The 27,605-nt window shown below is 41.4% G+C and overlaps 1 protein-coding gene across 2 annotated transcripts in view; it reads left to right on the top strand.

The window, feature by feature from the left end:
• Nucleotides 1-301: 301 nt before the first annotated feature.
• LOC149834253 (oligouridylate-binding protein 1B-like) overlaps nt 302-27,605 on the top strand; it is a 40,310-nt gene continuing 13,006 nt past the window's right edge. The window contains exons 1-3 of one of the 2 annotated variants that reach the window (XM_090011295.1): nt 302-494; nt 5,021-5,082; nt 5,428-5,530. In XM_090011295.1, the coding sequence (XP_089867421.1) occupies nt 399-494; nt 5,021-5,082; nt 5,428-5,530 (261 nt within the window). In that variant the 5' untranslated portion in view covers nt 302-398. The remainder of the gene's footprint in view (nt 495-5,020; nt 5,083-5,427; nt 5,531-27,605) is intronic. The other variant, XM_090011297.1, reaches the window with a different exon arrangement.

The following is a 27,605-nucleotide window of genomic DNA, read 5'->3' on the forward strand; positions in this document are numbered from 1 at the left end:
TCCGTAGCTTTCAGGCTACGCAAGGCGGAGTAGTCATGGGGGCTTTTGTCGCTTCGATGGGGTTCCTGAACATAAAAAAAGAAGATGAAGAATCTGATTCGGATCGGGTCAACCATGATCCGTATGGCATCGGATCTGTTTTTACTCACGAGTGTAAATAGCCCATATATATAATAACGGGCTGTACCGGCTGACCGGGTTGGGCCGGGCCGGGCCGCGGGCTGGGCCGCGGGCTGCCCGGCCCAGTGCCCACAGGCCACACCTCTACATAGCGTGATCCTGCGATCGAGTCCCTTTCTCTCTCTCGAGTGGTCTCTGTGTTTGCTCTGCTTAGGGTTTTCTTTCCTTTTTTTTCCTTTTTCTTTTTTTTTTCTTTTTTTTGGAGCCTTAGAGAATCGATGATGCAGCAGAGACTGAAGCAGCAGCAGGCTTTGATGCAGCAGGCCCTCCTTCAGCAGCAGTTCCACCCCGGCCTTCTCCCTCCCACTCCACACGTAAGCTATTTTTTCCCGAATTTCCCCTTTTGAATGAAATTTTCGGCGATCTACGCTTTCGATCGAGTGTAGTTTCGATTTTCTCGTCGATTTTTCCTTGTTTTTTTTTCTGTGGCTTAGGATTTATGGAATTCTTTCCGCTTTCGTTGCGGCATCGTTTTGCTTGTGAAGTTATGGTTTTTGTTTGGCGGGTTGCTGTTTGTATCTGATGATTCTCGGGGATGTAGCTGACCCTAATTTTAGGAACGCGATGAGCCGTAATTTTGTTCACTCGGTGCCACGGTCCGGTTTCGGAAGCGTCGAAATCGTTTCGCTTTAGAGCGGAGCGGGAGGTTAGGGTTTCTGACGTTAATTGATGCTTGGAGAAAGTGAGTTCTTGAGTACGAATGCTGATCTTCTGGTGAAATGAGCGAGGTTTGAGCGAACCCTAATTTCACTTGTCAGGGTTGTGGTTTTAGAAGTTTGGAATGGTTGTGTTAAGATTGAGGAGCTTTACAGTTTTTCAGGTGGGCGTCTGTGTCGAGGATGTGTGCATTTTGTTCTGATCGCTACGGATGGAGAGTCACAGGTTTACAGATTGTAGAGGCGTTCGGGTTACTGATTGTTTTTGGTATTCAATCTGCACGGCTGCTATGATAATGTAATTGTGGTTTCTGTATCTTTCCTAAAGAGCAAGTAACCGAAATGTTCCTTTTAACTTGGAGGACGTATCTTACACCTGCCAGTGTTGCCCGTGTGGTAGTGGGCCAGGGGAGACGGTGCTGACTGTTTCGTCTCAGGTGCGACTCCCTCCAGGTATGTGGGTGCCTTTCACTGGTGTGCTCCATAAGGGCTTAGGTGTCAGTGACCCCACCCGAAGATTACCCGAACTTCGTCATCAAAACTTGGAGGATGTATCTTGCTTTGAGAATATACCATTTGCTATTGGCCATATTTCTGATTTTCTGTAATGATACCACCATGGCCAAGAAACAACGAAGCTTGGTGATACTTCTGCTCCATGCCGGTGATAGTGATCATATTTCTTGTCCAAGAGAATAAAGTAAATAGGTTACTAGTATACTGTATGGGCTTTATGCTGTGGTGCAGCTCATGACCATTTGTATTGTTAGATGCCAAGAGATGGAAATTTGCTGAGTATTGAGAGAGAGAGAGACTACTCTTGGGTGATGTGCAGTTTTGAAGATCAACTTAATTCAAACATTATCATTGGAATGAAACAAGCCATAACATTCAAAACCGGTTGATATAGGGTTAATTTTATAAGATCAGTTTCATCCAAGTGGAAAATTAACTAACAAAGAAACATAGTTTTCAAGGTGCTATGCTGAAGCTATGGTTATCAAATGCACTTAGTCTGAGTTTTTGCTCCATCTAGAAGTAGCAAGCTGGCCTCTTTTAAAGTGAGAAAGTAGCAGTTAGGAATTACGACTATTGCTACTATGGATCCTAATTTCTTGTATTTAGGAATTTAATGCTTGAAAGTTGGAACTTTTTTTATCTATGAACTAGCATAAATCTATATATGAATGCTGCATCGGGTTAAGTGGGGAGACATGACTAACAGCAATGGAAGTGCCCTGCAAAAAGCTTAAGTATAATAAGGAGTTCCATCGGTGGTACAGCCTATTCCACATGTTCCAGTGTTAGTTCACCAGACACAGATAGACCCCATTGAATCAACATAAACATCCAAGCAAACATGAAATATGTACCAGATACATTTGACCTGGTCTAAGAAGCTTCCGGCCATCCATCTGTGTAATTCTAGTTCAAAAGGTAGAGCTAGCAGCTCATGACCATTTATATTACTCGTACTGGCTTTACATCGCAGGTAGGCGTTGCATCCATTGAAAATAAGATGAGAGAGAATCGTTTACGGTGGTTTGGACATATTCGGCGAAGGCCTAATGATGCTCCAGTTAGAAGGATGGAGAAATGGGAAAATATATTAGTTAAAAGAGGTCGGGGTAGGCCTAAGAAGACTTGGATGGAGATGATAGGAAAGGATATGTCATATGAATGCTTTGAACCTCACCGAGGACATGGCATTGGATAGAAATGATTGGAGGAGAAGGATTCATGTGGAAGACCCAGAATGATTTTCTTTTTTGGTTCATATTGCCGACCCCAATTGTTTTGGGATGAAGGCGTAGTTGTTGTTGTTGTACTGGCTTTATGCTGTGATGCAGATCATGATAATTTATGTTAGAAGGTATCAAGAGATGGAAAGTTGCTTGGCTTAGCAGGACTATTGAACAGTTAATTCAGCTTGAAAACATCATGTGGAAGGACAGTTTATTGACCTCATATCTAGGGAGGTTAACTAAATAAGTGTTTCCTGTAGGACTAAATGTAGAGTAGCAGGATGGTCCGATAAAGGAAATAAAAGGTTGTGACAATGAGAGATGTTGTCTAAGGAGAAAATGAGGCATACAATTAATCAAGTAGGTATGTTAGAAATATATTTTCTTGGCGTTCAATGTGCTAAGTAGAAACCTCATTCTTTTTGGGACATAATGTCATTTCCCTCATTAGACTTTCACTAATGCATGTGCACACCTGGGTGACGTTGATGGAGATCATTGTTTGGCTTGATGTGATGTCAAAATCTCTATCCTTGAGTTAGAAACGAGAGCTTGAATTTGTTTGCAATAAGAAGTTGCAACACATATGTAACAAAATAATATGAAACCATGACAAAAAAATGCAGGGACATCTAGGTGTATAATGGTCACAAGGGTCATAGCTCTTTAGGTACCTTGACACCTCAGTACATCTGGCCGCGCATGCACACACACACATATAGGGAGTTGCCTATGACAGTCTACCACAAGAGAAGGGTCCAAGTTGTTTTTCCCAAATTTGATCACGCAGATGCGTTCAACATGGTTGATTTGCTAGAAAACAAACAACACTTGGATCGTGTTTTTTCAATAATAAAACATGATTTTTTAAGCCTTGAATATTTATGATATTTATAAAAATTTTACACTGTCGATTTTCATACCTTATAAAAACTTTACACTGTCAGAATTGAATGATGCAAGAGTCTATTCCTATAAAAACAAACACATGGAACACCTCTGTACAGTCAGATTTGAGAAAAACATGAAAAGGAACCCTTCAAAAGCCTCGTAGGCAGCAGTAGTCACGGATTGGTGTAGGCAACTACTCTTCACACTCTCTCTCTCTCTATATATATAGAGAGAGAGTAGAAATCACTCTTTTTTTAAAAAAAATTCCAACTTTTTATAGATCAATTGTTATAGATGTGATCTACATGGCTTGTTTAGTAGGAAACCTCTTTTGAATCATGTGATTATGACAAGTAATTAGGTTTTTAAAAGGGTTCAAAAATCACCAGCCCACAATGTGCTAAAATTTCATAACTCAAGTAATCACATTTTTGCATCAGAAAGACACGATCCAAGACTTGATCCTTAGCAAAAAAAACCATGCTGAACACATCTGTGGTTAGATTGAGTCGATACAATTTGCACCTATGATTCCTAGCTCAATAGTTCATTACCTTCATTAGTTGCAAGTAATTTCCCTATATATGAGAGAGAGAGAGAGAGAGAGAGAGAGAGAGAGAGAGAGAGAGAGAGAGAGAGAGAGAGATCTGTTTTTAGTCGTTTGTTCCTTTAATGGGGAAAACAAAATTACGGCTACTCTTAGGTGACATGCAATTTTGAAGTAATGCTGCTATCCATAATCATAAAATACAGATCAACTTAATTAAAACATAATCATTGGAATGAAGCAGGCCATATCATTCAAAACTGATTGATATGGGGTTAATTTTACAAGATCAGTTTCATCCAAATGAAAAATTAACTAACAGATAAACCATACTTTTGGAGGTTCTATGTTGAAGCCATGGTTATCAAATGCACTTAGGCTGAGTTGGAAGCCCGGTCTAGAAGTAACAAGCTTCCCTCTTTCAAAAGAAAGAAGTAGTTAGGGATTATGACTATTGCTACTAGGGATCCTGATTTCCTGTTTTTAGGATTTTTATTGCTTGAAAGTTGGTACTTTTTGATATATGAACTTGCATAAATCTATATATGAATGCTGCATGCGGGTCAAGCAGGGAGACATGATTAACAGGGAAAGGGCAGAGCCCCACTAAAATATTGCCATGACATGGCTGAAGTATAATAAGGAGTTCCATTGGTGGTAGAGCCTATTCCATTGATGGCTTAGAACTGATGCCGAGCTGTTAAAAAGTATCTTGTGAGTGTTATATTCTCAGTATCAAGCCTTTGTTCATGTTATGTTTGAACCTTCTTAGATCCTGTGACAAAAGTGTTCTTTTTAAGTTGTCATCTTTAATATTAATATTTCTGTTCTGTTCACTTTATGTAACTGTTCCCTTTGTTGTTTGTTCTTTATTATGTGAATGTCATTGCTGGGTAGTGTTATCGTATTCAAGATTCTGCATATGTAGGAAAGTAAAGTCTTTGCTAAAAAACTAAGTTTTGAGTCACAATAGTTACCTTTTCAAATTATTCCTGTTGCAGATAGAGCCAGTTCCAGGTGGAAACCTGCCTCCCGGATTTGATACAAGCTCATGTCGTAGTGTGTGAGTAGCCATTTGAGCAACTTTGCTCCTCAACTTTGTTGTCAATTTCCTTTGGTTTTAATTGTACTTCTATTACTAGCATCGAGCCAATAGAAATGTTTCTTTTGTTAGATAAACATTTTCATGCTTATTTTTGGTAGTCAGTTCTTTTTCTTTTTGTTTACCTTTTAAGCGGATTCTCCTTTTTCTCTTATCGTTTCCTTTGTATTAGCATATGACGTTTAGGGTTTTAAATTCTTTTTATTATGAATATTGATCTAAATCCCTTTTTTTTCCTGTGAAATCCTAATGATGCATTTAGCTTTTATTTTTCTGATTCTGAGACTAATGCTTTAGCATTTACAGATATGTGGGCAATATTCATGTTAGTGTCACTGATGCTCTCCTCAATGAGGTCTTTCAGTCTGCTGGGCCAGTTGAAGGGTGTAAACTTATCAAGAAAGAAAAGGTTTGCCTACAAAATATATTTATTTTGTGTACTTTAAATTTTGCATGGAGAGCTTATCTATGGTTGATTATGCGGCTGAGATTGGAAACTTATGCATATTAATTGATCACTTCTCTTTGTATCATATTTGCTCGCTGTTTGTGATGGATTACCATAAAGCTGGTTAGGTTTCATCAAATCATCACACCTTTTGTCTTCCACTAAATGTGATATTTGTTCTGGTTTGAACCAAACTGGACGCTAGCACTCTTATTACCATAATAGCAGTATTTATTTATTTTCTAGCATGCAGTGTGTGAATGTTGCTTTTATTCTTTAATAATGTCTGATGACTTTTATGAATGGCTGCATCAGCTATCGGTATTTACTCTTTCATTGCTTCATCATACTTGAAATGGTCACTGTAGGCGGCTGCAGATTTTAGCTATTATTCATGGTCAAGTTTGTAGGGTGCATTCCTAACCTTGTAAAATCTGGATCTTAGAGTTGTGGGCTTTGATCCAAAAATTGGTTGCCTTGGAGTGCTTTTATATTAAGGTGGCAATTTGTTGTGCTTTAAAAAGATGCATGCTAGCACTTTGTTTGTCTCAAGCTATAAGGTCTTCAGAATACATGTGCAAGTTGGATGCTTATGGCGGAGAAAAAAATTATGGTCAACAATTTTTTTTAATAGGAGCAAGTTTCATGGATAATTGATGCAGCCCACGTCGGAGGAGGAGTGAAAACAAAGGCCCACCGTGAATCGGTGTGGCTGAACCAAGGTTTTAAAACCTAGTGACTCGGGACTTGACTCGTTCTTTATTGACTCGTGACTCGGCGGGTCAACTCGGTGACTCGGACCGGGTTTTGTTAACTTTTGATTTTAAAAGAAAAACAATATATAATTTGTCTCAAACCATGTTTTTCAGTAAACAAGAGATGTTTTTTGGCTCCATGCAGAATCTTGGGTTGAACTGAAATAAGGAGATCGTAGCATGTGGATAAATTGTTCATTAATGAGCAATAAGTTGGAAATGTGGAATGAAAGAGCACAATTTATTCCAGTTACATAGATGCCTTTATGCATTAAAAATGCACATGCCTATAAAGAAAAGAGAAATTTTTGTTGGATGTGATAAGGCAAGGTGAGGACAATTGGTTCTGATTAAAGGGGTATAATATGAGATACAAAGAAAATATGAAGTATGAAAGGACAAGAAAGAAGCACCAAGTAGATGTTGGAACTCTATGGATGTTAAGGCCAAAGTATGTATGACTTTGTTCCAGTTTCTTGTCTATTATGCCTTCATAAAGATGGGGCAAAGAGGAAAGGTGTGAGGAGAAAACCAAATTCTTCCTTGTTATATAGTCATGTTAGTAAAGTTTAAAGCAAAATATTAAATGCATTTATGCAAAGAAACTGCAAAAAATATAATTGTGTAGAACATAATATAAGCAACAATCTACTTGATCATAAAATATTAATTAGCTGTTGTTGAATCTGAAGATTGTCCTGCCTGATGCTTCTAGAAATAGATTCATATCCAATAACATTTACCTTAGATCATAGTCACATATTGTCTTCTTTACATATTGAAGACATTAAGAAAGTAACAACAATATTTTCAATAATATTACAATTTTTTTTTATTCTGAAATACTCAAAAAATCAAAATTTAAACATTCCAGAACTCGCCCGAGTCAGGCCGAGTCAAGTCGAGTCAGGCCGAGTCACAGCCGAGTCAGGCCGAGTCACAGCCGAGTCTTCGCAGACCGAGTTTAGCTTGCCGGGTTGACTCGCTGGAGGGCCGAGCCAAGCCGAGTCACCGAGTTGACTCGGCGAGTTTTAAAACCTTGGGCTGAACTTCTTTATTAATCTCAATAAATTTCAATAAACAATGGGAAACAACTAACAATAAAGAAATTAAGGGAAAACAAGGATGCAAGTAATGAGGAATAAACAAAATGCAGAAAGGGAATGACGGCTGAAGCTTTCAGAAACTGTTCTCCACGCAACCCTAGGAGTGGGCCTTTTAAAGGCTATTTACTGGACCCGGGTCGCGGGTCCAGACTTTGATCCAACCCGCGATCCGGGTCAACTTCTATCTGCAGCTGGTTCTGGGGCGTGCGAACTCCACCACGCCTGGAGTAGGTGCGCAAGGGTACCTCCCTGCGTCGTGGCTCCGTCCCTGCAAGTGAGTCATACACGCGAGGTCGCTCATCTGCCCTTTGTGGCGGATCAGGTGGCACGATGGGCCCAATCGAATCCTGCCCTGCATCATTCTCCCCTGGTTGAGAAGAAGTCGGCTCTGACGACTTGTTGTTGCCACAATAAGCATATAGATCAGCCACGTTGAAAATAGGGGAAATATGCCAATCATCGGGTAGCTCAAGGAGGTAGGCATTCGAACCCAATCGCTGAAGGATCCTAAAAGGGCCATACTTCTTAGGACTTAATTTGCTATAGGTGCCTACAGGAAAACGCTCTGGACGCAGATACACCCAGACGAGTTGACCGACCTGGAAATGGACATCACAACAACCCTGATCTACGAAAGCTTTGTAGGTCTCATAGCTTTCAACAAGTTTGGTTCGAACTTGTCTGTGAATGTCACACATATATTCGATGGCATCAAAGGCATCCGGAGCTGGGGCTGAGAGATCTGACACAGGGGCTAGGTCAACGACATGGGTAGGTGACCGACCATACACTATTTGGAACAGAGATTTACCAGTAGAACAGTTAATGGAGTTGTTATATGCGAACTCTGCTTGGGGTAATACGAGATCCCAAGTTTTGACATTTTCCCCCACTAGGCTCCGTAACAAATTTCCTAAGGTGCGGTTCACAACTTCGGTTTGGCCATCAGTCTGGGGGTGATACACACTACTGAACTGAAGCTTAGTCTTCAACAGGGCCCATAACGATTTCCAAAAATGACTCATAAAACGCGTGTCACGATCAGAAGTGATTGTGTGAGGTAGACCATGGAAACGGGCAACGTCCTTGAAATAATATGAGGCGACTAAAGAGACATCGGTGGTTTGCTTACACGGGACAAAGATAACCATTTTGAAGAACCGGTCAACAACTACTAAAATTGAATCAAAACAACGTGGTGTGCGGGGAAGGCCCACGATAAAATCCATGGATACGTGCTCCCACGGCCGTTCAGGAATGGGTAACGGAGTATACAGACCACTATTCTGACGATGACCCTTGGACACTTGACACACATGGCACCCTTGGATGAACTTGACAACATCTTTGCGCATTTTGGGCCAAAAGTATCGTTCATCTAAGAGAGCGAACGTCTTATCATGCCCGAAATGCCCTGCTAACCCTCCTTCATGTAATTCAGAAATCAACTGAAGCCTAAGGGAGAAATCGGGCACACATAATTTGTTCCCACGGAAGAGGTAACCATTATGAATACAAAAAGAGGGTTGAGGGTGCGATCTGAAGAGATGCACCCTTCCCAAACTTTGTGAAAATCAGTGTCCGTGGGGTATAATTCCTTGCATTGTTCGAAGCCAATGACCTGCACTGACATAGTCATCAGAAGGCTGTTCTTCCGACTAAGAACGTCAGCCACCTTGTTCAGGGTACCAGATTGATGGCGAAGCGAAAAGGTGTACTCTTGCAAGAAGCTGACCCACTTGGCATGACGAGCACTCAACTTCTTTTGACTATTCAGATACTTCAAAGCCTCATGGTCCGTGTACAAGACAAATTCCTTATAAATGGGATAATGTCTCCAATAACGAAGGGCTTGTACCACGGCATAGAACTCAACATCGTAAGTGGAGTATTGGCACCTGGCCTGAGTCAGCTTCTCACTAAAGAAGGCAACGGGTCTACGATTCTGACTCAAGACAGCGCCAATCCCTACTTTGGAGGCATCACACTCAACCTCAAAGACTGCATTAAAATCAGGGAGAGCTAAGACATGAGCACTGATCATTTTTTCTTTGATGATCGTAAAGGCTTTTCCAGCAGCGGGCGTCCAATGCAAACTAGTACCTTTTAGGCACTCCGTGATGGAGGCCATGAGGGTACTAAAATTCCTCACGAAACGTCGGTAAAAAGTGGCTAATCCATGGAAGCTACGGATCTCTCCTATAGTCTTTGGGGTAGGCCAATCGACAATCGCACAAACTTTTGCGGGGTCGGCCTTGACGCCATCAGGTGACAATAAAACCTAAGAACATGACACTGGACGTCATAAACTCACACTTTTTTGCATTGGCATACAATTTTTCCTTCCTCAAAATACCTAAGACTTGACGCAGGTGACTCAAATGATCGGACACTGATGAACTATAGATCAAAATGTCGTCAAAGTAGACAACAACAAACTTCCCAATACAGGGACGCAAGACTTGGGTCATCATGTTCATGAAGGTACTTGGGGCATTAGATAAGCCAAACGACATGACTAACCACTCGTACAATCCATCACGTGTCTTGAATGCCGTTTTTCACTCATCCCCTTTGCGTATACAAATCTGGTGATACCCGCTTTTTAGATCTATTTTAGAGAAAATGGAGACACCATATAACATATCGAACATATCATCCAAACGAGGAATGAGAAAACGGTATTTGACTGTGATGCGATTGATCGTGCGACTATCGACACACATGCACATGGACCCATCTTTCTTAGGAGTGAGTAAGGCGGGTACTGCACAAGGGCTAACACTCTCGCGAATGAAACCCTTTTTCAGTAATTCCTGAACCTGTCTTAATAACTCGGTGTGCTCGGAGGGGTTCATGCGATATGCGGGAAGGTTGGGTAGACTCGACCCTGGCACAAAGTCAATGGCATGCTGAACTACCCGTGTCAAAGGTAATCCATCAGGTAGGTCATCCGGCATAATGTCGCAGAACTCCTCTAGAAGAGGGGCAACGTCCGCGGGAATGGATACAGACGAACTCATCACTGGCTTTGCCACCAGGGCATAACAATAGCCATCTTCCTGACAATGGTTCAGGAAAAGCCGGTACGAGAGGCCTGCTAGTCGGGGGACTCGCTCAGGTTTGTCCACGGTGGCAAAGCCAGTCTCCTTGATATGTAGAAAGACTATCTTATGGCCATTAAAGATAAACGAGTATGTGTTCTTGCGGCCATCGTGAGTTGTCTGGCGATCAAATTGCCAGGGACGTCCCAAAAGAATGTGACACGCGTGCATAGGGGCTACATCACACCACACCTCATCGTGGTAGTGTTCCCCCATGGAAAACCGGACTAGGCATCGCTGAGTGATGGGAACCTCGTTTCCTTTCTTGAACCAGGCCATCTTATAGGGTTGGGACAACTTCTCAGTGTTGAGTTTCAAGGTAGAAACCACACTCTCAGACACCATGTTCTCGCATGCTCCGGTGTCAATGATGACATCACAAGCGTGTCCCTCACAGTTGCACCGGGTCCTAAAAATGTTATTCCTTAACCATTTCGATGGGGCCGATTCTCGGGGTGTGGTCAACACACGACGGATGGACAACAAACTTTCGACGTTGCCGTCGAACTCTATAACTCCCCTCTCATCCTCGTCTTCAACTGATGACTTGTCATCACTATTACTCTCACTTGTGGATGCAGACTCTATAATTCCTTCAACAAGATGGGTGTTCCGGCTCACGGTGGGACATTTGGACGCGACATGCCCTAACTCTTGACATCTAAAACAACGAAGGGTCGACTCACTAGGTTTGACTTTAGACCGGGTGTGGAAAGCTGGGCCTGACTGGTCAGGTTTGCTAAGGTCTGTTCTAGGCTTGGAATCACTAGGGGAGCTTGCTCCCCTGGTTGGGAAACCCGACTTAGGTCGACTGGTGGGTTCACTACGGGTCGTCCTATATTCTTGCCTCCGCTTCAGCTTGTCCTCGATGTTCATGGCGTGACTGCTGGCTTGATCCAATGTCTCAACTGCGACACAACTAAAATCATCAGAGATAGCAGGACGGAGACCCGAAATGTACCTCGTGACCTGCTGACGAGCTGTTTCCTCGATCTGCACACGCAGGGAAAGTCGATGGAACTCCGCGGTGTACTCTGCTACAGTTCGGGAGCCTTGGCGCAGGGTCAGGTATTCCTTGTAGGCTCGCTCGGCGTAGCGTGATCCGAAGGCACGAATTTTGACTGCATCAATCTTTGCATTTCCTCCCACGACTGTACGCGCTTTAATCCCTGCCGCTCCCTCGATCGTTGTAGCTCCACCCACCATGTCTGTGCTAGGCCTCTCAATCGAGTAGACGCTAGAGAGACACGACGATGTTCAGCGATGGTGTGATAGTCGAAGAAGAATTGCACGACATAAGACCAGTCGAAGAACTGCTCCGCGTCAAATCGCCCCGTAAACTCCGGAAGATCCAGTTTCACCCCATAAGTGGAGGAGTGGTCTGATGCTCTCTGTTGTCGCGGCTCCACCATTCTTGCAGGATGCTCGTTCCAGAAAATATCATCGTCCCATACTGCTTCATTGTCCGTAGTGCGGTATTGCTGTTCGGGATGCTGGTGCTGTCGAACTCTCCCAATGGGGGGTCGGCAGTCAGGGCGCGCCGGTTCCTGCTGACATTGCCTCAGTCTGATTTGCCCGTGGGCGGGCACCATCTGCGGCCGGTATTGTGGTACTGGTATGACGGGAAGTCCAAGGTAGGGTGGAGGGTGCAAGTGGGGTTCGGGTTCCTGGTGGGTAGAGTTGGTATAATATGGTTGTGGGTTAGGAGTATGGTGTTGGGTCGGATGTTGTATTGGGTTCTGGGCCAGGGTTGGGTAGACAGGTGGGTTTGGGTATGGGGCCTGGTGGGTATATTGATGGGTTGACTCGCCCGATGGGATATGGATCGGGCCCATTCTTACACTACTCGTCGGACTCAGATATGGATGGGCTGGATCGAGGTTCGAGTTGTGGGGATAATAGGCTTGGTTTGAACTCGATCCCCGATCCATAAGATTATGGGTCTGGTTTTGACCCGGCTCAAATCCAAACTGGAGCTCCGTTCTGGTCCGATATGGGTTAGGGTCGACATGTGGTCTAATTTGAGGGTCAAAATTATTGGGTTGGTTCTGGTTCGGGGCTGCCCGCGAACCTGAACCAACTAGGTAGGTTGGGTAAGGGTTGTCTAGACCCAAACCCGCTCCCTGAGACCCAACGAAACGGGCCTGTGCCCTGCTGTAACGAACACTGGGCTGGACCCTCTTGGGTCAGGTCCACCCCAATGGGTTTGGCCTGCTCCTGCTCGTAGAGGTGCAATCTCGGAGCCTCCCCGCGCGGGATCGGGAGGGAGAGAGGGATCTTTCCTGGTTCGGGCAGACGAACCCGGGTCTACAACAGGGCCTAGCGTGACGCTGGGGCCCTGCTGACCCAGCTCCATCTGCAGCGCCCCTTGCATGGTGCCCTGCCATGAGCCAGGGCCTGCAGGTGGGCCCAGCGCAAGGCTGGGGCCCTGCAGGCTCGGGTCGACCTGCGGCGTGGCCACAGGTACACGTGACCACGAGCCTGGACCTGCAGGTGGCCCCAACGCACTGCTGGGGTCCTGCAGGCTCGGTTCCACCTGCGAGCCCAACACAGGAGGATGTTGTTTGGGTTGAGGAGCCGTTACCAGGGAGTTGCTGCTCATCGGGGCTCCCTGGTGTTGCTGCATATTGCCCAGATCAGGGGCGATGGCTATCGCCGACAGGGACGGAGTGACGCGACCCTGCTGGAGTTGCGTCGGCTGCAGGGGTGCGGTAGCGCTGGGAATCAAACCTGCGGCTGCGCCCTCGACGAGGTCTGCTCCCGGTATTGCGCACGGCTCTTTGGGTGATTCGAGTGTTGTTATGCGCTCTTCAAACCCATCCATCCTCTTTGACAGGCCGGAGAGATCCCTGCTCATTCGCAACATGTTCCTTGGATTTTCGTCAACACGTCCATTACGCGCAGTAAGGGGTCTTCGCTGCCAGCCTCCTCACGGTCCTCGCCTCGCACCGGATCGGTCCCTGCTTCAAGAGCCATCTCGCTGATGAAGATGGGCGCAGGCTCTGATACCACTTTGATGCAGCCCACGTCGGAGGAGGAGTGAAAACAAAGGCCCACCGTGAATCAGTGTGGCTGAACTTCTTTATTAATCTCAATAAATTTCAATAAACAATGGGAAACAACTAACAATAAAGAAATTAAGGGAAAACAAGGATGCAAGTAATGAGGAATAAGCAAAATGCAGAAAGGGAATGACGGTTGAAGCTTTCAGAAACTGTTCTCCACGCAACCCTAGGAGTGGGCCTTTTAAAGGCTATTTACTGGACCCGGGTCGCGGGTCCAGACTTGGATCCGACCCGCGATCCGGGTCAACTTCTATCTGCAGCTGGTTCTGGGGCGTGCGAACTCCACCACGCCTGGAGTAGGTGCGCAGGGGTACCTCCCTGCGTCGTGGCTCCGTCCCTGCAAGTGAGTCATACACGCGAGGTCGCTCATCTGCCCTTTGTGGCGGATCGGGTGGCACGATGGGCCCAATCGAATCCTGCCCTGCATCAATAACACATTCACTCATGGTAGTTTGGTTCTTTATGGCTTGCTTGCTGCTTTATGCTTACCTTTTTTTTTCATTCTTTGACAGTGAAGAGAACTCTATTGGTCTATTTCAGTATCACAGAATCATTGCTGGGATATCTCCACAGGCGAATATTCTGTCAGGATACTTTTGAAGGAATTTGATTTGGCTGGGAAAATTTTGTGAAAACCTCGATGGATAAAAAAATCAAGAAACCATAAAGATACATAATAGCAAACATAAATATGAAAATGAAAGTTTTGGAAGATGAAATACAAGAAATCAGAAACATTGATAAATTGAGGATATTGTGTACTTTTATGTACTTAAACTTCATTTGGGAATATTTTGATGAAACCGTGCGATGAAATCAAATATTTCAGGCATTTATGCATAGGTATGGGTGTGTGATTCACTGATTATTATCATAACAAATTTATATGGGCATCGTGTCTTAATGGGTCACATTGTAATAATAAAAAATATGTCAATCTAATATGCCAACCTTTTGTTCTTTGTCGTTTATCAAGGAAAACTGCAGAAAATAACAATAGTTGAAAGCGGAAAAGTTGAGAAAAATAAGCAAATGTAATGATGGAACTTTAAGCAGTTTGCACTTGGTTTCATGATCGGTCACTTATGGGAGCTTAAGTCAAAGACGGTAAAGCCGTAAGATTTTTTGCTGATAAATTAACATTTAAAATGAGCATATTGCGATATTTCCACCTTGCTGACAGAATTATATATATATATATATATATTAAATTTGCCAGTTTTGTGTTCTTATTGATGCGTACATTTGCAACCCGCAAAGTGCATCCGTTGATTTTTGCTGCTGAATCGAGCTTTATACCAGATCTTTTTGTTCTTTCTGTTTTAGATAAATAAGACAATAAGATACAATTGTTGAAGTTCAAGCACCCCTCTGTTAATTTTGGCAGAGTTTCAGCTTGTATATGATGAAGAGAAGAAAGAAGAGAGAAGAGAGGATGGAGAAACTCTATGGGACGTTCCTCTATTCATGAACAAGAGGCCATCCCTATGTGTGTATTTATAGAATAAAATACAGAGTTACAATAAGACTGTTATACAGCAGTTTGTGTTTAAGTAAAACTGGTCCAGCACAATGACCAAAAAACCTTCAGCTGGGACGCCACCTAGAGTCCTAATTATAATAGGACTAATATGACCAAAATACCAAAGTCCTAATTATAATAGGAATGGTATGACCAGAATACCCTGTCTATCCTCTTCACGTCTCTTTAACAATCCCCCTCAAACTGTGCAAGGGTCAAGACCATGGACAGCTTGTTTTTAAGTATCCAATGACGAAGAAAGGGTAATGTTTTTGTGAAGAGATCAGCCACTTGATGTTCTCCAAAAATAAAATGTCGTTGTACTTCCTTGTCCTCCACTTGTTCACGAACAAAATATTGATCAAATTCAACATGCTTCATCTTCCCATATTGAACAAGATTAGTTGCAACCGCCACTGCACTTAGATTATCACAATATATGAGAGATTTATCTATCCACTGCCTCAAGGCTGAGAGTAGGTGATTAATCCATAAAATTTCAGCCGTGACATCTATTGCTCTATATTCAGCTTCCATGATTGATCTGACTACTGTCTCTTGGTAGACCATGTGACTAAATGCCTTCCAAAAAATACCCCATAACCTGTAACTGACCTTCTCGTGGAGGGATCACCTGTCCAATCTTCGTCTAAATATGCAATCACCACAAGGTTCATCGAATATGAATGATTTGTCAGTTTGGAATATACAAGACCATCAGTAATCGAGCCTTTGATGTATCTAAGAATTCTTTTCACAACATCCATATGACTTTGCCTAGGAGCATGCATGAAATGTGATACCTGGTTAACAACATAGGCCAAATCTGGTCTTGTAAAGACGAGGTATTGAAGTGCCCCTATTGTACTTCTGAATCTTTTTGGGGAGTCCAACAAAGTATCATTCTCACTATTTCCATGCAGTTTTGTATTTATATTAGTGTTTTAGCATGCTTACATGCTGCCATACCACTGCATTGTAACAGATCTTGGGCATATTTGCTCTGGGAAAGAGCCAAAGAATTGGGTGTTCTATCACCTTGTACACCAAGAAAATACCTGAGAACACCAAGATCCTTCACATGAAACTTATGATGTAAAAAGTTCTACAGGTCATGGATGCGTGATTGACAACTCCCTGTTATGATTATGTCGTCAACATAGACAATAATCAATGTCATATCATGATTATTAATGTGGGTGAATAAAGAGTATTCACATTGACTACGTGTGAAGCCAATAGACCGAACTGTTGTACTGAATGTCTCAAACCATGCCCTGAAAGCTTGCTTGAGCCAACATATAGCCCTTCTTAATCTCAAGGTCGCCTTTGCAATGTCACCTTCGGGATAACTGAGAGGATGCTCCATATATACTTCATATAATTCTCCGTGAAGAAGCACATTCTTCACATCAAGTTGATAGAACTGCCAACCAAAAGTGACGGCAAGGGAAAGGATAACACGAATTGTCCCCGTTCTAGCAATAGGGCTGGAAGTTTCATCAAAGTCAATACCATGTTCCTGGGTATGAAACTAATCTTGCCTTATATCTCTCAATATTACCATCAACCTTATACTTAATCTTATAGAACATCCAACAATATTTTTATCCATGGGTTTCTGCACAACCTTCCAAGTACCAAACTCATGCATGGCATTGATTTTTTCATTCATAGCTTCAACCCATCGATTATTTTTACACGCCCGAGTAAAACTGCATGGTTACTTTTCTTGATGGACAACGATTATAAACAATTTAAAATCAACATAAAAGCTATGTCACATGAACTCAACATAGAGGCCGCCGCACCCGCATCGACGCGATGCAATGCGGGTGTGGGTGCAACACCCGGTGCAGTCAACCCGTACCCAGGATTATTTAAAAATATTTAAAATTTTGTCCCAGCGTCAGCCGCGTATTTTACAAAGTTTTTGAAACCTGTGTATTAAATGCTTTGAGCCGCGTACTGTTTTTACTTTTTACAAAGCTTTGTCATAAAAGATGCTTCACTTTAAAAATATTTAAAGTTTTGTCCCAACGTCAGCCGAAAATGTTGTGCATTAAACGCTCTGAGCTGTACATACATTTTTTTACTGTTTTTACACAACTTTGTTATAAAAAGCTGAGCCATGTACATTGTTTTATACTTTTTACATGCATTAATAAAAAAAGTGAAAACTGCATTGTAATGAATTTCTGCATTAAATGAGGAGAGATTTGCTCTAATTTCAAGCAATTATTTTATTGTTGAATGACTGAATCCACTGCTAACCCGATTAGGTTACATACTCGAGTAACTAATCGGATCCTGATTCGGTATGAATTTTCTGCTTTTGAATTTGGATCCTAATTTTTATTATTTATGGTGAAAAACAGATTTTTTCATTGGGAGCTTGTTTTATATATATATATATATATATATATATATATATATATATATATATCCCCTCCCGCAAGCACCCAAGTTTTTTTAAAGTGCCGCATCGCTGCAGCCGCACCTGCATCTATGTGACAGCATAAAAAGTATCATAACTCACCCACTTGTCTGGTGGACGATGTGGTCTAGTGGATCTCCTCAATTGAATATGTTGTCCAACAACATTACACATCATTTCTGTTGTGTCTTGAAGATTGTCTGCAGTATCTTTTGAGATTCTATCATCCTTATTAGCCCTATGATTATACTATGATTCCAGCTGCATCTTAGAACACCTTTATATACCAGGGGAAACTGCTGAAACTGAACTAAACAAGAATCTTAAGCAACTTGGTTCCTTCACCCTGACCAACATCCAAGTTTTGCTGCATGCTGAACTCATGATCATGATCATCATTTCGACTAAACTAAACTGCACGTCATTAGTTGCTGGTTGAGTCTCCAACTGGCTGCCGACTGACGACACCTGATTTGAAGGTGGGCCCACATATGGTTGAGATAGGCTGGATGCTGTTGGGTGCCACATGCTAAAATTTTATCAAGGATTTAAATCGATCTGAATTATGTTCCTTAGCAGCTATGTCACATAGGTGCGGGTGCGGCACTTTAAAAAAACTTGGGTGCGGGGGTGCGGGAGGGTATATGTATATATATATATATCCATAAAGCAAGCTCCCAATGAAAAAATCTGTTTTCACCGTAAATAATAAAAATTAGGATCCAAATTCAGAAGCAGAAAATTCATACTGAATCAGGATCTGATTAGTTAATCGGGTATGTAGCCTAATCGGGTTACTAGTGGATTCAACAATAAAATAATTGCTTGAAATTAGAGCAAACCTCTCCCCATTTAATGCAGAAATCCATTTCGATGCAATTTTCACTTTTTTTATTAATGCATTTATGACAAAGCTTTATAAAAAGTATAAAAGAATGTAGATGGCTCAACTTTTTATGACAAAGCTGTGTAAAAACAATAAAGGAATGTATGTACAACTCAGAGCATTTAATACACATTTTCGGCTTAGGCTGGATCAAAACTTTAAATATTTTTAAAGTGGATCATCTTTTATGACTCTTTGTAAAAAGTATAAAAGAATGTACATGACTCAACTTTTTATGACAAAACTTTGTAAAAAGTAAAAACAATACGTGTGGCTCAAAGCATTTAATGCACATGTTTAAAAAACTTTGTAAAATACGTGGCTGACGCTGGGACAAAATTTTAAATATTTTTAAATAATCCTAGGTGCAGATTGACTGCACCGGGTGCCGCACCCGCACCTACACCCGCGTCACTTCATGTCGACACAGGTGCGACGACCTCTGTGCCGAGTCACTGTAGCATAGCTTAGCAAAAACCACACACTCATTTTCGTTGAATATAACATGTTTGGAAATAACAAGATGATTAGTTTCTAAATTATAACACTTATAACCTTTAACCTCATCGTTATATCCAAAAAAATGACAAATTAGAGCTTTCAGGGCAAACTTGTTCCTAAGGGAGTCATCAACATGAACATAACACTTGCAACCAAAGGCACGAAGTCTATAGTAATTAGGGTGTTTTCCAAACAATATGAAGAAAGGCGTGTCACCATTTAATCCACCCAAAGGCATTCGATTAATAAGAAACACAGCAGTATGGAAAGCTTTTGTCCACAAGTCTGCTCTCGATTTGGAATCATTCATCATGGTGAGAGTCGTTTTTTGTCACATGACGATGTTTTCTTTTTGAGTTGCAATTCTTGGGTAGGACATTTCATGCTCAATGCCATTATTGCGAAGATATTTAAGGAAATAATTTGAGGTGAATTCACCTCCTCCATCGCTACAAAAATTCCAGAAATCTTTTTAGAAAATTGAGTTTCAACGTAGGCTTTGCAACTACTTAAAAGTAAGGAAAACTTGATCCTTGGACTTCAAAAAGAATATCCAAGTGTACCTACTGAAATCGTTGACAAAGATAACATAGTATTTGGATTTAGAACAAGACATAATGGGAGCTGGTCCTCAAACATCAGAATGGATAAGCTCAAATGAGGATGAAGTCATTTTATTAGAATGACCAAACGGTAATTTATGACTCCTACAAACGCAACAACTATCACAAGAAATAAAAGACCCTTTGACTTTGTCTCTCAATAGAGTGAGATTCTTATTACACAAAAGACTCAAGAAACCAGCATAACAATGACCTAACCTACGATGCCATAACTCAACATCATTGATATAACAAGATACTCGAGACAAAAGCAACAAACAACTAGGCAGAGGTAACACAAGAGAATCCGACGATGATGTAGGAACTTAATTCACTACATAAAGACCACCACATCTCTTCCCTCCAACGAGCATCTGCTTCGTGTGAATATCCTTCACAAAAACAGAAGACAAAGAGAAGAAACATGAGAATTCATTTGATCAAATAATTGAGAGACATAAATAAGATTACGTTTAATACTAAGAGGAAGAAGAGTGTTGGACAAATCAGGTGCCAAGACAATGCCTATATGAGTGATAAGGTAATGTTTACCATCTTCTGTAATAATATGACCCAATCCACGATAAGGCATGTCATGTATGAATTTACCTGAATCTCTTGTTATATGGTGTGCTGCCCCGGAATCAAGATACCAAGTATTTTCAGGGGAAGAAGAGGCCTGAGAGGAGGAAAAGACAAATTGCTCTTTAACACTGTGTTGCGTTTGCATACTTGTAGATCACAGATTCACCAACTGGGATTGTTTCAAGTTCAACTTGTTGAATGCGGTGTTAAGAGTATCATGATCCTGGTATGACACCACTGACGCAGGATACAAAGACGATGCTAGAGAAGGTGATGGGAGCCTTGGACTCCCAAAAGGTATGAAAACTGCCAATGAACTGGTATATTTTGTGAAGAAAACGATAAATGAGTGAGGAGAGAGAACATACTTTTCTGGAGAATCGGCAACCACTCTAATTCTTCTTAAATACACTAATCCATCATTAAGCTTAATAGGGTTACAATATTTTTTACATGGACGAAATTGCCTTGTATTAGTAATACATATTACATTAAAATATAAACATGTGGGTGTTGTATCGGATATGGATCCTTTACTGGATCCATATCCATTCTGTATTCTAATACCCTCCCTCAAGTTGCGCATGGGGTTGAACTATGTGTAACTTGTTCTTCAGATACCAAAAACGGTTACTTGTGAGACCTTTTGTGAACATGTCAGCGACTTGGTCTTCTAAATACATATAAACTGGTTCAATCTCTTTGTCCGCTATCTTTTGTCTGATGAAATGCTGGTTAATCTCAATATGCTTAGTCCGACTGTGATGAACAAGATTGAACGCAATTTGTATAACGCTTCTATTATCACACATAAGAGTCGAACTTGAGATATTCTCTCCCATCTCTATAAGTAAATGCCTAATCCAGGTCACTTCTGTTGTGGTAGCTGCCATAGATCTATACTCTGCCTCTGTGCTAGATCTCGCCATGGCCTTTTGTTTTTTGTTACTTCATGAAACAAGGTTTCCACTAATAAAAACACAGTATCCTGAAACATGCCTCCTCTCATCTGGGTCCCCTGCCCAGTCTGCATCTGTATAGGCCAATATGTCATGTTTTGGTGTTTCCCATGAAGATTGTACATATGTGAGTCCATCACCCACCGTGCCTTTTAAGTAACGAAGAATGCGTTTGACGACATCCATATGATTAGTTTTCGGTTCATGCATGAACTGAGATACTTGATTTATAGAATATACAATGTCTGGTCTAGTAAAAGTGAGGTATTGTAACATGCCCACTAAACTGCGATACTTGCCTGCATCAGGATTTAATTCACCATCATAAAGACTGAGTTTTTGATTGACAACACTGGATGTTGGCAGAGGTTTGCAATCTGTTATTCCTGTTTGGCCAGAAGGTCAAGAGTGTATTTGTGTTGAATTAATAACATTTTTCCATCCTGTTTGTCCCCCTCTACACCAAGAAAATATCTCAGTTCCCCAAGATCTTTCATCTTGAACCGCATACTTAAACAACAACAAACAACAACAACAACTACGCCTTCATCCCAAAACAGTTGGGGTCGGCGATATGAACCAACAAAGAAAATCATTCTGGGTCTTCCACATGAATCCTTCTCCTCCATTCATTTCTATCCAATGCCATGTCCTCGGTGAGGTTCAAAGCATTCATATCCTTTCCTATCACCTTCATCCATGTCTTCCTAGGCCTACCCGACCTCTTTTAACTAATATATTTTCCCATTTCTCCATCCTTCTAACTGGAGCATCATTAGGCCTTCGTCGAATATGTCCAAACCACCGTAAACGATTCTCTCTCATCTTATTTTCAATGGGTGCAACGCCTACCTTCTTACGTATCTCCTCGTTCCGAATCTTATCTTTTATTGTATTTCCACACATCCATCTCAGCATACGCATCTCAGCTACACTCATTTTTTGAATATGATGTCTCTTGGCAGCCCAACATTCCGTACCATATAGTAAAGCGGGCCTAATAGTCGTCCTATAAAACTTTCCCTTCAACCGCAATGGCATTCTACGATCGCACAACACTCCAGTTGCACTCTTCCATTTCATCCACCCAACCTTTATCCTATGATTTACATCTCCATCAATTTCTCCATACTTTTGAATGATAGATCCCAAATATTTGAAAGAATCATCCACCGATATTTCTTGCTCACCAAGCTTCACTACACTCCCATCTCTATTTCGTTGCTTACTAAATCGACATTCCATGTATTCTGTCTTACTCTTACTCAACTTAAAACCTCTTGCTTCCAATGTCTGTCTCCATAATTCTAACTTAGCATTAACCCCAGCTCTAGACTCATCAATCAAAACAATATCATCAGCAAACAACATACACCACGACACATTTTCTTGAATTGATCTCGTAAGCTCATCCATCACTATAGCAAATAGGAAAGGGCTTAAAGCAGATCCTTGATGTAACCCAACCGTTATAGGAAAATTGGTTGTCACCCCTCCACAAGTGCGGACATTGGTTACTACTCCTTCGTACATATCTTTAATTATACTAATGTACTTGAGAGAAACACCTTTCTTCATCATTGTCTACCAGAGAACGTCCCTAGGTACTCTATCGTAAGCCTTCTCCAAATCAATAAAAACCATATGCAAATCTTTGTTCCTCTCTCTATTTCTCTCAATAAGTTGTCTAAGAAGATGTATAGCTTCCATAGTAGATCTTCCAGGCATAAAACCAAATTGATTCTCCGATATCATGACAACTTTCCTCAACCTAGACTCAATCACCCTCTCCCAAAGTTTCATAGTATGACTCATGAGTTTTATACCACGATAGTTTGTGCAATCTTGTATATCACCCTTATTCTTATATAGAGGCACCAAAGTACTCTTCCTCCACTTATTAGGCATCTTATTTGTTCGCCAAATCTTGTTAAAAAGATTTGTCAACCATTCTAGACCTTTCTCTCCCAAGCATTTCCAAGCCTCGATAGGTATACCATCTGGGCCAACTGCCCTTCTTGATTTCATTTTCTTCAAGGCCTCTGCATATTCTTTCTTTTGAATCTTGCGCATGAAGTCACGATTCATCTCATGAAAAGGAATGGAAAAGTCTCCAAGATCCTGAGCATGACTTTCATTAAATAGCTTATCAAAATAATCTTTCCATCTCTCCTTAATCTCCTCATCTTTGACTAAAACCCTTTGCGTTTCATCTTTGATACATCTAACCATCCCAAGATCCCTCGATTTCCTATCTCTCATTTTTGCAATCCTATAAATATCCTTCTCACCCTCTTTGGTATCCAACTTGTCATAAACCTCCTTATATACCTTATCCCTCGCGTTCCGAACTACTTTTTTAGCTTCCTTCTTTGCTACCATATACTTCTCCAAATTCTCATTATCACGACTTTTACTTAGATTTCTATAACACTCTCTTTTAACCTTAATAGCTAATTTGACATCCTCGTTCCACCACGATGTATCCTTACCTAGCGGTGCACCGCCTTTAGACTCACCCAATACCTCCTTAGCCACCTTTCTCATGCCACCCACTATCTTATTCCACATAGATTATGAATCATCTTCGAGACACCAATCAACTTCCTTAACTACCCACTCTACAAACATTCCTTGTTTAGCTTCTTTCAGTGCCCACCACTTAATTCTAGGATCTATCCTATGTCTATCCCTTTTGCGGCATTGTCTAATTCTAAGATCTAAAATTAAGACTCTATGTTGTGTAGCTACACTTTCTCCCGGTATAACCTTACAATCGATGCAACAACCCCTATCTCTCTTTCTAAGTAGGAAAAAATCTATCTGACTCGTATTAACCCCACTTTTAAATGTTACTAGGTGAGACTCCCTCTTCCTAAACCAAGTGTTTGCTAAGATCATATCATAGGACAAACCAAACTCTAAAATCCTTTCTCCACTATCGTTTCTTTCTCCTATACCATAGCCTCCATGGATACTCTCAAATCCATCCCTACTAATGCCTACATGCCCATTAAGGTCACCGCCGATGAAAAGCCTTTCTCCATAAGATATCCCTTGTACTACTCCATCTAAATCTTCCCAAAATTGACGCTTAGATGGAATCATCTAAACCTACTTGAGGTGCATAAACACTAATAATATTAATAATATCCGTACCTAATACTAATTTAATAAGTAAAATCCTATCACCCTTCCTACGGACCTCAACTACATTATCTATAAACTCACGACTCATAACAATCCCTACTCCATTCCTATTCCTATTCCTATTTATTCCTGTATACCAAATCTTATATCCCCAAGGTTCTATCACTTTTGCTTTCTCACCTACCCATTTGGTCTCTTGTAGACATAAAATATCAATCTTTCTCCTACACATAACATCTACTAACTCTACTAACTTACCAGTTAAAGACCCTATGTTCCAAGTGGTTAACCTAATTTTATGGTCTTGGACTAACTTCTTTACCCCCACCCGTCCAACAAAGTGAGGGAACCCTTGCCTATTTGACACCACACCCGGGCGCCGGTGTGACGCGTCGCTTCCGGGCGACGACCTAGCAACCCTTGCCAATTTATCACTGCCTCCGGGCCTATAGAGTACAACACGTCGCTCAGTAGGGAACGCCCCAACGAAATTCTCATATTGGTTCATATTCATAGGGTATGACTAAGTTTTTATGTTGGCTGTCACAGGCCTACCGCAACCCTCCTCCTTTATCCGGGCTTGGGACCGGCAGTGTATAACTAAACAATTATACACAGGCGGAGTTAAGTAAAGCTTTACTTCGTTGAATATGGTCTGGCGCATTACCAGTGATCACGATATATCAACATATATAAGTAAGAAAACCATAGTGGTTCCATCCCTGTATATGAATAGAGAATGATCCAGCTGGGATCGAAAGAAACCGTGGTTCTGAATCTCTAAGGAGAAGCTTTCAAACCATGACCTGGAGGCTTGTTTTAAACCATACAATGCTCTGATTAATTTGCATACATATTCTTTTGGGTCTCCCTCTTCATAACCTTGAGGTTGCTCCATGTAGACCTCTTCTTTTAGATCCCCATGAAGGAATGCATTTTTAACATCAAGCTGGTTAAGGGTCCACCCATGTTCAATAGCGAGGCCAAGAATAATACAAATAGTTTTCATTTTCACCACTGGGCTGAATGTCTCATCATAATCTTGACCATATTCTTGAGTAAAACCTTTGGCAACAAGACGTGCCTTGTATCGTTCGATGCTACCATCCGGTTTATATTTAATTTTATATATCCATTTTGAGCCAACAACATTTTTATCTTGGGGGGCGACCAACTATCTCCCATGTTTGACACTCATGAAGTGCTTCGATCTCCTCATTCATCGCTTTAATCAATTTGTTAGATTGAATAGCTTGACAAAACCCAAGTGGTTCCTCGTGTTTTTCCATCTTGGATAGAAATAGCTGAAAATTCATAGAAAAGTTATCATAACTCACCCATTTTTCAATAGGATGCCTTATCCTGCTTGATCTTCTTGGTGCTTCTCTGTTGTTGGGCAATGCCACTTGTTCTCCAGCAGGTACATCTGTTTGCTCTCTGGATCTCCTGGTATAGACATTTCTTTTGTATCTCAGACATTCTGTTTTCAATACCTTATCTGATGTTGTCTCATCATGTATGCCTTCAAGAGCCAAAGTAGTATGTTCTGCAGCGTGTGAAATAAGTCTAGCACTGAGCCATGGATCTGAAAAAGGTGTATAGTGTTTCGGGTCTGGATCCTATACCAGACCCGAATCCATTTCCTTTATGTATAAGTGTATAATTTTAAGTGTGTTTTTTTATTTGGGTTCGGATATTTCACTAGACCCGACCCACTGTGTACACTTAAGTGTATTTATACAAAGCATTAGGTCACGATTTCTGATATACAGAAATCGTGACAGCCGCAGTTGCCCCCTTTGGATTTCTCTTCTCGTCTCTCTCTCTTTCTCTCCCTCTCTCTCTTTGTTTTCTCTCTTAATGCAGGTACAGATGAAATTCTATCATGGTATCAGAGCATAGATCCATCTAGAGGCAACAAAAAAAACTCTGGCTCGTGACAACGATCAAGTATTTGAGGTTTTCGCTTCTCTCTTTCTTTCTGTTCTTCTTTCTCTTTCGTCTCTTTTCTGTCCCTCTTTCTGAATCTTCCCGTGTACTCACATCTCACGTGAGGTTCATCTTTGTGAATCTGTGATTCACGAGAACTCTATTCACGTGAATCCAGATCGTGGATTGACTGCATTTCACGTGAACTGGTTCACGTGAAGCATCAGTTTTCTCCCAGATCGTGGGTTAACAACTTTTCACGTGAACTCGTGAATTGATTCACGTGAAACATTAAATTTATTTCTGTTAATCATTTGATCCTCTTTTACTCCATCTTTTCCAAAGTCTCTCTGCATATTCAGATGCTATAGTACTTCCCTTTGATTCCTTGTGTTCTGCTGCGCATTATTATTCTTGATTATCCTTTGATTCCTTGTGTTCTGCTGTGCATTATTATTCTTGATTATCCTTTGCTGTGATTATCCTTTGCTGTCAAAAAAAGAAAAACAAAAAACAAAAAGGGGATACTTAACGTGTGATTACCTTTTCACGCAAGCCCCTTTTGGTGCACAGAAAAGCCCAAGTTTCTCCATTTTCTGAATTTAACAGTCTGTTATTCTCTGACAACCGAAAAAAAAGGTGTTGGGCGAAGGTTAAACATTTTTGTCTATTGATTCTTATTTTCTATGGACCCCTATCACCCTCAATCAAATCTTTATTCAAGTTTTCTCAACCAGCTTGTTTCTGAGAAGTTGAATACCTCAAATTTCTTGATCTGGAAGAGGCAAATTATTCCTTTCATAAGGAGCCAAGGTCTCTTAGGTCACCTGGATGGAACCACTCCAGTTCCACCAGAATTTAGCCTGAGAGAAGAAAAAGATGATAAAGGGGCGAGTTCAATCGTGTATGTCAAAAATGCTGAATTTCTCAATTGGGAAAGAAAGGACCAATCAGTTGTTGCATACATCACATCCACCCTGTCTCAAGAGATCCTTCTTGCCATTCCTGACAATTGTACAACTCTACAACTCTGGGAACGACTGGTTCAAACGTATTCGCAGAATTCTCAAGCAAGAGTAGTTTTTCTAAAAAGGGAATTTCAGTTGTTAAGGAAAGATTCCATGACCATCATGGAATATTTGAACAAGATGAAGACCATCACAGATCAACTTGCAGTTATAGGGTGTGACGTTAGTGACAATGACATGGTGCAACAAACCCTGAGTGGATTGGGATCTGACTACAATATGATAGTCACTTCACTATTGTGTCTCCCTGTTCTTCCTACCTTTGATGAGCTACAAGCAAAATTGATCCAGTATGAAATGACTCTGAAGGGATTATCTGAAGAAACTATAATCATTCAAATTCTCAAGAAGTTTTTGCTACAGGAGTGACTTATGATAGAAGACGAGGAGGACAAGGGCGAAGTGGA

The sequence above is a fragment of the Nuphar pumila genome, chromosome 6 (assembly GCF_984573655.1).
Source record: "Nuphar pumila chromosome 6, dmNupPumi1.hap1.1, whole genome shotgun sequence".
Lineage (NCBI taxonomy): Eukaryota > Viridiplantae > Streptophyta > Magnoliopsida > Nymphaeales > Nymphaeaceae > Nuphar > Nuphar pumila.